This window comes from Enhydra lutris, unplaced genomic scaffold (genome assembly GCF_002288905.1).
Source record: "Enhydra lutris kenyoni isolate GAN:26980312 unplaced genomic scaffold, ASM228890v2 scaffoldscaffold10, whole genome shotgun sequence".
NCBI classification, from domain to species: Eukaryota; Metazoa; Chordata; class Mammalia; order Carnivora; family Mustelidae; genus Enhydra; species Enhydra lutris.
In genome coordinates, this window is record NW_019154094.1 from 43,500,040 (window position 1) to 43,513,359 (window position 13,320).

Genomic DNA, 13,320 nt, shown 5'->3' on the forward strand with positions numbered 1-13,320 from the left:
GAGCAGTAGAGGATATGGGTAGAGAGGTAACAGGTATGGTTGGGGTGGCCAGATCATGTTGGCTGTCATAAGGACTTTGACTTAGATTCTCAGTGAATATGGGGAACCACTAAAGACTTCTGAGCAGAGGAGGAATCTGATCTGATTTATATTTTAAAAGGATTCCTCTAGCTGATATTTTGGAAACAGCCTGCAAGGGGTGAGGGTTGGGGCAGGGAGACCAGTGAAGAAGCATCATCCAGGCAAGTTTTATAACACTAGTGATGGTGGCTCAGACCTCCGAGAGAGGTGAGAGTAGAGGAAGTAGTAAGGAGTGGTCAGATTCTGGGTACCAGACAGATGGTGTATGTGGTGTGAAGAAAGGAGGCAGGGGTGACTGCAAAGATTCTGACCTGAGCTACTGAAAAGTTTGGAGTGGCTTATTTCTAAGATGGGAAAGGCTGCAGATAATATACTTAAAGTGGAAGATCAGGAGTTCAGTTTTGGACATGCTGAATTTGAGAAACGTTGATGCTATAGGAGAGAGGGGAAGGACTTGTCAGAACAGAATCATTGAGTGGGCAAGAGGAGATGGGATCTAGGACCTAGATGGGGCATGGTGGAAGGTAGAGGATGTCACACAGGGACTGGCAGAATGAGGCATGTTGTATTAGGAGTCTAACGGGAAGTCTCTTCCATTCTTTCAGTGAAATAGGAATCTACATCACCTCAGAGTGAGGATGGGGAGGGAGGTGTCAGAGAGTTGAGAAGAAAGGAAAGAATGGAAAGTTGCCACTTAGGAGAATGGCTGAGTGGATGTACAGTGAAATCCCAAGCAACGTGAAGGGCCCACTTGAAGCTGAGCATCAATAGAAAGTGAGAGCAGTTGGTGTGATTATGTCTTTTCCCCCCCACTACTTTGGGCTGCATAGATGCAGGGTTGAAGAGAGTTGGGTTTAACCAATTTGGTAGGTTTGCAAGCACCTCTGAAGAGGAAATAAGAGGGCAAGGGAGTGGAGGATGTATGCAAAGGAGTGCTTATATACATTGACTTTGAACTGCTGGCTGTGTAAGCTGTGTAATGGCTGGGGGGAAGATTAGAGGACCACAGGGGGTGGGGCAGTGGAGAAGTTCTAGGTCCTGGTAGATTTGAAGGGCTACTGGCTATGGTGAGGTGACGAAGAGGAGAGGTGGTAGTAAGAGAATGGATGCTTGAAATCGATACTGAGAATTAAAAATAAATCTCTGCTATTCTTTGTGTGGGGTTACTGAGAAGAACATGGGCTTTGGCATGAGATGGCTCCAAGTTCCAATCCTAAGGTAGTTATTGAGTCTCTCTGAGTCTCAGTTTCCTTATATGTCAAATGGATATAGGATGAGAGGTAACATTCTGTGACCACTGCTGAGAAGGCCCAGAATCAGAATGTTACAGTGCTTGAATGAACCTTGGAAATCATTCAGGTTCCAGGTTTTTAACTTCTTTTGGATGATGAACCTCTTCGAGAATCTAATGAAAGCTGCAGACCTCTTTGTAGAAAAGTGCACATTCTTCATGTATACACAAAATTTTGTAAGTATAGCTTTAATTGGATCTAGCCCAGTGTCTTCAGTTTAGTCCTATGTAAAGACCTGGAGAAGTCAAGTGACTCGCTAAGATCATGTAGCAAGTTAGTGGCAAAAACACTTCTTTCTTGCCTCATAGTCAGCTGTGCTGTGTCACAGTAGCCATGGGTTGTTTTGTTTTCTGTTTTTTTATGTGCATGCTTGAGTTCAAATTCAAAGTAATACTGTAGGGAGGGCTTTGGTGTCTCTGGAGTTATACACCTAGGGGTTCTTTGGCTTACTATGCCATTAAGTCCCTTGAGGGGTCAGAGTGTGGCCTATGATTAGTGGCAATTGTCAGCACTTTGCAGAGTCCTGACCCACACATCATCAAATTTGACCTTCCCATCAACTCTTTCAACCAGGCAGGGAGGGATTCTCAGCTCCTTGCATAGATGAGAAAACAGACTTGGAGAAATTACAGGAGGGTGACAAAGCCAGACCTGCCCCAGGTCCTCTGACGACAGAGCCCTCATTCCTTCTAATAGATCATGCTGCTTCTCCAGGACATTACATCATGATTCAGAAGTCTTTTAATTCCTCTAAACTGGTCTTTTCCTCCTGGCTCTAGAAATGGAAATACTCTGAATTATGGTATTGCTCTTAAAGCTTGCTTGTTTCCAGTGTCTCACCTAGTTTAATTAATATTTAATGAACAATCATGATACAAAGGTATGAAAGAACTAGTTTTTGGTTCAAGAAAAATAAGACAATATGAAGAAATAATTGTAATAATAAGAACAAATTTTTTAAAAAGATTTTATTTATTTGTCAGAGAGAGAGAGAGCACACAAGTAGGGGGCCGTGATAAGCAGAGGGAGAAGCAGGCTCCCCGCTAAAGCAAGGACCCTGTTTCAGGATACAATCCCAGGACCTTGGGATCACGACCTGAGCCAAAGGCAGACACTTAACTGACTCAGCCACCCAGGTGTCCCTATTTTTTTTTTTTTTTTTTTAGTACTGATTCTATTCCAGACACTGTCCAAAATAATCTCCTTTAATCTTCACAACAACTATAAGGTAAATACTGTTGCATCCATTTTTCAGATGAGGAAATGAAGCATAAGATGTTCAGAAACTTGTTCTGGGTCCTGCAGCTAGTACTATCACTAGGAATTCCAACTCAGACTCTGAGGCCATAGCCCACACTCTTCATTACCTGCTGTCTGCCATTGTGGAGGGAGGAGTGATAGAAATAATAACAAATAAAAGCAGCTTCTGTGTATTTAATAGATGCAGCAGTGTCCTATGACTCACCCAAATATCTGCTATTCCAGCCATCATGAAATGTGTTTTACAAATATTATCTTAGTTGTTCCCTATACAGAGCCTTTGAGGAAGATGTTATTATTCCTTTATGTTTCAGATGTAGAAGCTCAGAAAACAGTTACTTGCCCATGGTCAACTTCCACGGGCCTTAAGAACAAAGTCTAAAATTCCTTAACAAGGTTTATAAAATCTGGCCCATGGTTACTTCTCAGAGGTCATCTCTCAGCAGAGTAGGTGAAGGCTCCCTGTTGTTTGCTGCCATGATACCCTGCTCTACTTCTAAGCACTTGTAAACTTGCAACAATGTCATTAAGAAGTAATTACTTGGGATGCCTGGGTGGCTCAGTCGGTTAAGCCACTGCCTTCGGCTCAGGTCATAATCCTAGGGTCCTGGGATCGAGTCCCGTATCGGGCTCCTTGCTTGGCAGGAAGCCTGCTTCTCTCTCTGCCTCTGCCTGCTTGTGCGCTTGTGCTGACTCTCTCTCTCTCTCTCTCTCTGACAAATAAATAAAAATCCTTAAAAAAAAAAAAAAAGAAGTAATTACTTGTTATATGTTGCCTCTCTCTAGTCCCATTCTTTCATAAAGCCCAACTAGTATGGAAATGAAAATCTCATTTGTTGCTCTTGCTTAAATCCTTTCTTTGGGATAAAGAGCAAGTTCTTGACTATGACCCTGAAGCTCCTAGAGATCTATCCTCCACCCACCTACCCCCTGGGCCTTGGTATTCCATGCTGGTGCCTGTCAGCCCCTCAGACCTAACAGGCTTTTCCTTCCTCAGGGCCTTTGCATATCTTTTCTATCCTTGCGAATGGGTCTTTAGCTTCTCTTTGTACCTGGCTAAGCTTTGCTTATCCTTTAGGTCTCAACTGAAGGTTCTCCTCCTGAGAATCCTTTACCTCATCTAAATTAGGTCCCCCAGTTATTCTGTTTCCTAGGACTCACTTCTTATCACATTATATTTGTGTTGGATTAATTTCATTTAATGCCTTCTTTTACTAATAGACTAAACTCTATGAAGGTAGGGATCATGTGTGCTTTAATCACTGCTTAATCCTTAGCATAGAATATGATACCTAGCATGTGGTAGGCCCTCAATACATCATTGTTTACTCAGTGCCGGACAAAGCAAAATTTGAATCCAAACTTCCTGACTGCCATCTAGTACTAATAAGAAAAAGAAGTAGAGAAACAGCTGACACTTATTAGTTACCTCAAAGAGCTAGTTTTCTAAGAAATACTCCTTGGGAAATGCTGGTTTAAAATAAATGTGACAGTTTTCTTTTTAAAATACTTTTAGGCAAACGCTTTGCTTCTGGATCAGCTGACAAAAGCGTTATTATCTGGACCTCAAAATTGGAAGGCATTCTGAAGTACACGTAAGTAACCATTTAGATGTACAGTATTGTTGGTTTGACTCATACTGAGCTACTCCAGCAAAAGCCCCTTTAGGAAGAACTTTTTTCTCTGCAATTGAACTTGAAGGAGTATATGGTGGGTATAGGAAAGTTGGGTAATGAATACATGAATGAAAATTTCTTGAGCATGTCTAGCCTGGCCAACATTGAGCTAGGTATTTTCATATAGCTCAGTTGAGTTAATCTGACACCATAGATTCCACCCCACCCAAACCAGTCCCCTTTTAATGTCCCCATTTTGGGGATTGGCCTCGCATTCACCCAGTTTCAACAGCCAGAAACCCAGGGTCACTGTGCTCCCAGCTTCCTCTCTGTAAGGGCTCTGCTCATGTTCGTCCCTGTTCCTTCTCCAAGTTAACCCCTACTTGCTCTGCAGATTTCAGGTTCAGATGTTGCTTCTTCTGGGAAGCTGTTCCTGGTCCTCTAGACTCAGTCAGGTCTTCTTTCTGGCGTTTCTTCCAGTTGTAGTTTTACAGTTTTTCTGGTGATTGAGATATCTCCCATCAGCCTATAAACTCCATGAAAGCAAACATGGCATTTGTTTTTGCTCACCCTTGTGTTCCTGGTGCCTAGTACAATGCCTGGCCCATAACTGGTACTTAGAAAATGATTTTTTTTTCTTTTTAATTGTGGTAAAATACATATAACAAATTTATCATCTTAATCATCTTTTAAGTATACAGTTCAGTAGTGTTAAGTACATTCATATTGTTGTACAAAACCTCCATAGCTCTTTTCGTCTTACAAAACTAAAATTCCATACCCATTCAATGACAACTATTCCCTGGGCCGTTGGCCCCTGGCAGTCACTATTTTACTTTCTGTCTCTATGAATTTGACTTCTCTGGGCATCTTATATAAGTGGAATCTTGCAGTATTTGTCCTTTGATGACTAATTTATTTCACTTAGCATAATGTCCTCTAGGTTCATCCATTTTATAGCATGTGTCTGCATTCCCTTCCTTTTTTTTTTTTTTTTTTAAGATTTGTTTATTTATTTTAGAGAGAGAGTGGGGGAGAGGTCAGAGGGAAAGAACCTCAAATAGACACCCTGCTGAGCATGAAGCCCAATGTGGGGCTCAATTCCAGGACCCCAAGATCATGACCTGAGCCAAAATAAAGAGTTAGCCACTTAGCCAACTGAGCCACCCAGGCACCCCAGAATTCCCTTTCTTTTTATGGCTGAGTTATATTCTAGTGTATGTATGTAGCACATTTTGTTTTTCCACTTATCCATCCTTGATGGACATTGAGTTGCTTCCAATTCTTGGCTATTTTGATTGCTGTTATGAATGTGGGTATACAGATCAACAGCTTTGAATGAGTGAATAAATGAATGAATGATGAATGAGGCTATAAGTGAAGTGTTACCCAGAAGTGAAGTAATAAAACAGAGGCTGAGATGCCATGTGTGTACATGACTCACACATCTTTCATTGCTGTCTCAGGATTTGCCACGTTCCCAGATCTTGACCTATAATATCTTCATTGCACCTCCATCCTGTATTTCCAGGCCTCCACAAAGCAATAAATAACAGCCATCACCTATGCACCTGGTGCTGGGCTACGTGCTTTACTTCATTATCTTATCAGTTCACAAATGGGAGAAAGCTACCATGCTGGTCTTGGAGGAGGTAGCATTTAGACTGGGCCAGTTTTGTGGGTAAGGTCTAAGAGATGAAATGGTGGGTGAGGAGCAATCCATGGCAGGAGAATTCATCCTTGTGCTTTTTGTTGGTCACTTGCATAAGAGCTTGTGGTGTGTAGTCAGAGAGACTGTGGGCTTATCATAAAATCTTCAGTTGTAGCCACTGAAACATTTGTGGTTTGCTGCATAATAATCTATAGTTGTTTACTTCTTAGACACAATGATTCTATCCAGTGTGTCTCCTACAACCCTGTTACCCACCAACTGGCATCTTGTTCCTCCAGTGACTTTGGTAAGTTCTGATTCCCAGTGTCTTGTCCTGGAATTACTGAAAATCTGGGCAAAAAATCCTGAAACCCATCCACAATGTGGTTGTTTCATCCTAAGAGAGTTAATGCTACTTCCCTCCCCTCGATGGCTAAGGGGAGGCTAACAGTTATTCTTTAAATTGTGTGGAAACCAAGAGAGTAAATGGTAACAAAGTCTGGTAAGCAATTGGGCGACAGCAGGAAGGGCCCCAGGGAGGAAGATGGTAAGAAGGGTTGGAGAGCACAGGCATAACTTGGTGTTGCCACCTCTGGGAAGCCTTCCTGTCTCATCTGGCATGATTAGGTCATTATCCCTGCACCTCTGTGTTCCCAAACATCCATCATCCATGTGTGTGGGAAACTGTTTCAACTGTGCTTCTTGTGTAGCCACCGTTACTTGTTCCGTGGCTATAGCTGTCCTTTCTGAGGGGCTGGATGCCCGGAGGAGCTCACTGTGGCCCCATTTATGGCATTGGCAATGGTGCTGGCACAGAGGAGAGGCCAGTGAAATGTCCATTGAGGCAGGGAGGGAAGGAGCAGAGGCATGTAGGTTATCTCTGTTTAATGATGGTTTTCAGCTCATCCATTCTTCCTTGCTGAGTACAACAGAACAGGCATTATTGAGGAATGAGAGACCCATGTAATCCCTCTCAGTGTTTCACTCTTCCTATCTCAGATGAACACATTCCTACCCTGTCTACCTCACTGATGGAGTTCTGAGGTTCAAAAGAGAGAATATAATGGAAATCACATTGTGTAAATGGGAAAGGGACTGTCATTCATTAAAAATTTTAGCATTTTCTCCATGTAAGGCATTGGTCTGTGTGCTTACTTTTATGATTAAAAAGACAAAATAGAATCCCTGTCTTCAAAGAGTTTACGGTTTGGGGCAGGTGGGGAAGTAGAATTTGTAAAAATGTAACATCAAGTAATAATAATAATAATAATATTTGTTGAATGTTTGAGATGTACTAGGCACTGTGCTGAGAGTTAAAATGAATTCCTATTTGAGCTCTATGATCACCCATGAGGTCAGGTATTATTCTCATTTTCACACCACTGATAAAAAAGAACTGGAGCTTAGAGTGGTTTGGTGACTCACTTGAGGTTGCCCAGCCAATAAGTGGTGGAACCAGGGCTTGGACCTAGGCCATGGGATTTCATCTAGAGTATGATCTGGCAAACAGTGCTATGGGAGACACAGAAGGGAGAGGTTTCCTCTGCTGGAGGCTCCAGACAGGCTCAGTGGAGCATAGATAAGATATGCACAGGTTGAAATATTTGGGGGAGGCATTCTCGACCAGGGGGAGGGAGAAACAAATAGCTTGCTTGATGTTGCAGTATGCTACGTAAATACATTATTGCCCTAGATTTACCTTCTTGATCATACTTCATGGCTCAGGCAAAGAGAGGAATTTGCTCATGTTGCCTAGACATATACCTGTTGCAGAGCAGTGAGCCACTAGCAGGAGGGAGCCAGCCAAAAGTGGCCAGTGTGCCTTGGACAAGCAGGATCATGTGCTGTGGGTGAGGCCTAGAAGAGGAAACTGATTTTCAGGAAGCATTGTTCATTACTTCAAATGCTAAGTTGTACGCTGGTTGCAGTGTAATAGTTACGAACTGTGAAGCTGCCATTTCTTTGAGTTAAGGCTCTGAAAAGTTGGCTAGAAATTCACCAATATACCCTCCTTTTTTTTTTTTTTTTTTTTGAAATAATTATAGATTCTCTGTCAGTTTCAAAGATAGTAGGGAGAAGTCTACCAGGAAATGGGGCCTGGCACAATGTGTATATATAGTTCTGTCCTTTCATCACCTGGTTAGATTACCATTGCCACAAAGACATTCCTTTGTTGTCATCCTCCTCCTATTCTTCCCTAACTGGCACCTGGTAACCATTAAGCTGGTCTCAGTCTTTATAGAATTTTACCATTTTGAGAATGTTATAAAATGGAATCATGCAGTACTTGACTTTATGAGATTGGCTTTTTTCACTTAACGTAAAGCCCTGGAGGTGTATCAATAGCTTGTTCCTTTTTTATTGCTGAGTAATACTCCATCCAATCTCTCTTCTTTAAATTATTTTATGTTGAAGGTTTGTGGTCTCCTGAACAGAAGTCTGTCTCCAAGCACAAATCCAGTAGCAAGATCACCTGCTGCAGGTGAGTTAAAGGCAGCTCTGAAGGTAGGTTTCACATTCCCTTCTCCCAAACAGACTCTCAAACTCCAGTTCATTTACACAGTGGAAAAGGTCTTGTGTGACCTAGGTGGTTTGGGCCTCTGTATTTTCTCTTTTCTTTCGTGGTCCTCTTGATGGGAAGGACCTGTGCCTTTGGTCATCAAGCAAAAGAGAACAGCAACTTGCCTTCCTGCAGTTTTCTAGCAACAAGCCTCCTCATCCAGAAGCTGTGCTCAGTGGAGGTTTTCTGGAGGTGCACAGCTGTCCTCATGTCCAGGTAGCACCTATGCTAGAGAAAGCACAGGTTTTGATACTAGACCTGGATTTGAGTCCAGATTTAGTCACTAACAGGCTCTGTGACCTTAGGAGGTTCTTCATTTGACAAATGGGGATAACTGACTTGATAGGGCTGCTGTGAAATGGACACAAACTAAGGAGTATAAAATAAGCAGCACAGTGCCTGACGTACAGTAGAAATTATAAATGATAGCTATTCTGGCTGTGCGGCTTCTGAGGGTAGCTTTTCTCTCATTCATCATCTGTTAAGCACCTGCCTATCTATTTGAGAGGCTAGGCATACACCAAGATATAGATTCTGTTTTTAGGCGTTCTTGAAGGGGGAGGAGGTTGAAATGGTGAGTGGGGAATGGCGGCTGGCCCAGTGATGGGGGCACAAGCTAAGAGCTGTCATTGGAGGTAAGTGCAGAAAGCTGTGGGAGCTCAGAAAATGGTGCTATTGCCTTCACACCTCACTGTTGATTCTAAAAATAAATGGGTTTTGAAGTTTGGTCCCCTGATTTTTACATCGGGACCAGGATGAGCCCTGTTGTGTCTGCCTCCTCAGACTGTATTTCAACCAAGGCATCATCCTCATTAGTTTTATCTTCTGTGTATTCCTTTCCATCTTCCCATGCCCTTCGTTGGTTGTATGAACAGCTGGACAAATGATGGTCAGTACCTGGCTCTCGGGATGTTCAATGGGATCATCAGCATACGGAATAAAAATGGCGAGGAGAAAGTGAAGATTGAGCGGCCAGGGGGCTCTCTCTCCCCCATATGGTCCATCTGTTGGAACCCTTCAAGGTGATCTTATAGCTATTCTCCTCCTAGAACAAATACTATTAAGAAAAAGGGCTTTCTCCACAGGCTGAGTTCCTTATTTCTTCCTAAGGTCTGCATCCATTCAAAACCTTCTCACTCTATTTGACCAATCTGTTTTGGAAGCCATTCCACTTGAATGGAATTTTTTAAGAGCCCATTTTGAGTTTTGGAATGAATCCCAGAGATTTTAGCAAAGCAGATGAATTATGTAGGCCAGCCTAACGTGTGTGTATATATGTGTGTATGTTTGTGTGCATGCATGCTACAGAAAGCCCATTTCTTTTTTTTTTTAAAGGTTTTATTCATTTATTTGACAGAGAGAGAGATTACAAGTAGGCAGAGAGGCAGGCAGAGAGAGAGGGGGAAGCAGGCTTGCCGCCGAGCAGAGAGCCCAATGTGGGGTCCGATCCCAGGACCCTGAAATCATGACTGGAGTTGAAGGCAGAGGCTTAACCCACTGAGCAACCCGGGTGCCCCAGAAAGCCCATTTCTTTATGAATTAATAACTCACCTCTTTGCTTTGGCTTCATTTTGGTCTTTTCCCCTTTTAATTTCTTCCCTCCAAATCTGGGCAGAACATGTGCCCACTGAATAATAAATAGCTATTTCATGAGCCTTTTTTTGCTGCCCCTTGCCAAAAAAATAAAAATTGAGTCTAGAAATGCCCCCAAAGCTTGTAGCTCCACAAACGATTGGCATCTACATTCTCAAACCTTATACACATTTTCCTTCTTCTGCCTAGGTGAATTTAAAGGTAGATTAATAGCTTTAGGTGTTCTTTGTATAATCCTCTAATATTAAATTCCCAGTATCCCTCAAAGAATCTTCTGAAGGTAAAGGACTTAATTGTTTGCCAGCCCAATGTGATTTTACAGGTGGTACCTACTTGATTTGGAAGGTTGTTTGATTCCATTGCCTTTCTCATACCAGATTATTATGCTTCTTCCTGAATAATTGTGTCCAGCCCAGGGCTGCACCATGCATGTATAATGCCTTCAAAGGCCATTAGCCTACCCCAGAGTTCCTGCTGTTTGATTTTGTGGCCACAGATGACTTTGTGGCTTCAGGGTACCACTTTTAATTCATGAGAAGCAGGATGCCCAGTATACCTGGTTGCTGTCCTCTTCCGGGCAGGGTTCAGGGACTCCTTGACAGGTTTTGAAATTATAGCTTTAGTGCAGTTCTAGGCAATGTGATTGTGAACAACCACTTACTGTCTACAGCCGATGGGAGAGTTTCTGGATGAACAGAGAAAGCGAGGATGCCGAGGAAGTCAATGTCAACAGATATTTTCAGGAAATCCCTTCCACTCTGAAGTCAGCAGTGTACAGTAGTCAGGGTAGTGAGGCAGAGGAGGAAGAGCCAGAGGAAGAGGACGACAGTCCCAGGGACGACAACTCGTGAGTGTGTCCTGAAGAATGAGACCCCTCTTAGGAGGGGTCCAGTCCCCAGTGAAGACCTGCCTGGCCAGACACTGTTCTGAAGCTCCATTCTAATTTGGGTTGGGGGAATTGTTGGTGAAAAGTCCTCCAACAAGGGGGAACACACCCTTATAACTTGTGTTACAAAATTATTCTTTGGGAAACTTAAGAACTACTGAAAAATCTAAAGGAGAACAACTTTTCTATAAATCCCTATCCTGTGAGGGAACCATTGTTAGTATTTTAGTGTATTTTCCCTCGGTCTTTTAGTGTGTCCATATGATTAAGTCATATCTAACCTTCTTTTCTTCTACTTGACCATCATAAAGTGAACTCTTTCTGGTAACATTAGTGGTCCTTTTAAAAACAGATTTTTAATACCTGCATAGGATATGCTGTGTAGAAACACCATAGTTCATTAAACACTTCCTCTATTACTGGACACTTTTCCTGGCCTATTCCCCTGTACCTTACCTTGCATTCAATAGGACATATATCAGAGAGGAAGCCCTTGCCTTACCCACAATCCTCACACCCAATTCCTGGCTGTCTAGGCATTCTTTCTTCTTTTCAACTGAGTTTACCTATAAGGAAAACATTGGCAGCCTGGAGTGGGGAGACCTGGGGGAGCCAGGATGTTCTGACTGGGCAAAAATGATCTAGCTTGGGACTTTCCAAACTGCTTTATGGTACCTGCGTTCCTTAGAAGAAATAGGTGGAGGTGGAGGACAAGGAAAGGAGGAAAGGGTGGGCTTCAGATCCCTATCTCTGCTTCAACCAGAACAGCCCCTTTTATTGCTTGACATGAGTTTTTGTTTTGGTGAAGAGTCCCACTGCCAGGAATAAAAAAGAGAAAAGGGAAAAGGGAGATCGAAAACCACCAATCCAGCTCATGATATGGCTTCCATAAGAAGGCTCACCATGGGCTGGGTTCCTAGATTGTGTTTGGACCTCAGTGTATGATTTCATACAGAGTTCCCCTACAGGTCTTTTCCTGTTAAGATCCCTCTCCCTCTTTGTCTTTTTTCCTTAGTTGTGAATTAGTGCCTATATTTGCCAATATGATGGCTGGGTTTTGCAGATGAGGCTGCACCATTCCTTGCCTGCATATTTAATGGTGCTCCCAGATGACTGCAGGCCCTGGGCTTGAAAAGCTTGAATTAATAAACAGAGGAGGCAACATTAGGTAGAGTAAGACCAGCTCTCAAGAGCTGGGAATATCTCTTTCTTGAACTAGATTCCCAAGTAGCTTGATCTCCAGCCTCAGCTGAAAAGATTTCTCCTGTGTGCTGGTCCTACAGCCCTAGTCCCAAGGCACTGATAGTGATAGATACTCAGTTTCAAAGACAATTGTTGGTCTTCAGAGAACCCACTATATTTTATTAGATCCAGTCAGAAACCATTTCACTTGTTCGAGAACCCCAACTGTGAGAAAACGTAGCTTTACATGTTAATTTTCCTTCTTCAGGAAGAGCAAGCCAGCTTCCCCTTTGTCCATTAAAAAATCAGACAGCCCATGCCTTTCCACTGCAATTAGACTTGTTTCTTCACTGTCTACCCACATTTTATAGTACATGAGTAAAAAGCACTTTTGGCTCTATCACCTTGCTCTTTCTTAGCACTACTCTCAGGAAGATTTGAAATGAGGGATTTAACCTCTTCACTGTGGCAGAGCCACATAGTAGGGTATTCAATGAAATAATGGGTCCCAGGAGATTCACCTTGCCTCATCCCAGTGGACTGATGGGTTGGCCCACATTACAACTTTTGGCCTCAGTATTGCTGTATAACATTTGGCAATCTGACAGTCTGGCCAGCACTTTTTCCTGTTGTTTGTTAAACCCTTAGGGCTACAGTTATCAGTGGGTCATGGCCCCACATAACCTCTTTGTCTTCTGTTGATTAGAGAGGAACATAATGACATTCTGGCTGTAGCTGACTGGGGACAGAAACTCTCCTTCTACCAACTAAGTGGGAAACAGGTATGTAGCACTATACAAACCCAGTGGGAAATACAGTTTTGGTCATGCCTATTATATGCTCTTTTTACTTTCAAAGATTATATTATTAGTAATTATGCTTTATTATTGTTAGCTCCTGTTTTTTGAGCATTTACTTTAATACCTGGTACTGTGCTCAGTGTTTTACGTATTTTATCTCCTTTAATTATCACAAAACCCTGTGAAGTAGGTACAGTTGGTTATCAACTTTGTAGAAATGAGTAGGCAAGACTCAGAGCAGTGAAATAAAAATTATGCCTAAGGTGCTACACTGCTAGTAAATGGGTGGCATCTGAGATTGAAACCCAGATTGTTTTGATTCAAAGCCTTGGTCTTAGTTATATATCTATCTTCCTTTATTTGCTTTATGCATTCTACAAACATTAACGAGCACCCACT

General features: G+C 42.5%; 1 protein-coding gene across 5 annotated transcripts in view; it reads left to right on the forward strand.

Moving 5' to 3' along the window:
* LOC111143870 (intraflagellar transport 122) overlaps positions 1–13,320 on the forward strand; it is a 70,502-nt gene that overhangs the window by 9,675 nt on the left and 47,507 nt on the right. For 3 of the 5 annotated variants that reach the window (XR_002640345.1, XM_022497860.1, XM_022497863.1), the window contains exons 4-9: positions 4,150–4,228; positions 6,131–6,207; positions 8,316–8,382; positions 9,336–9,482; positions 10,724–10,900; positions 12,828–12,903. Coding sequence is in view for 4 of the 5 variants with exons in the window: in XM_022497860.1 (XP_022353568.1) it covers positions 4,150–4,228; positions 6,131–6,207; positions 8,316–8,382; positions 9,336–9,482; positions 10,724–10,900; positions 12,828–12,903 (623 nt within the window). In the remaining variant the exon portion in view is untranslated. The remainder of the gene's footprint in view (positions 1–4,149; positions 4,229–6,130; positions 6,208–8,315; positions 8,383–9,335; positions 9,483–10,723; positions 10,901–12,827; positions 12,904–13,320) is intronic. The other 2 variants (XM_022497861.1, XM_022497862.1) reach the window with 2 other exon arrangements.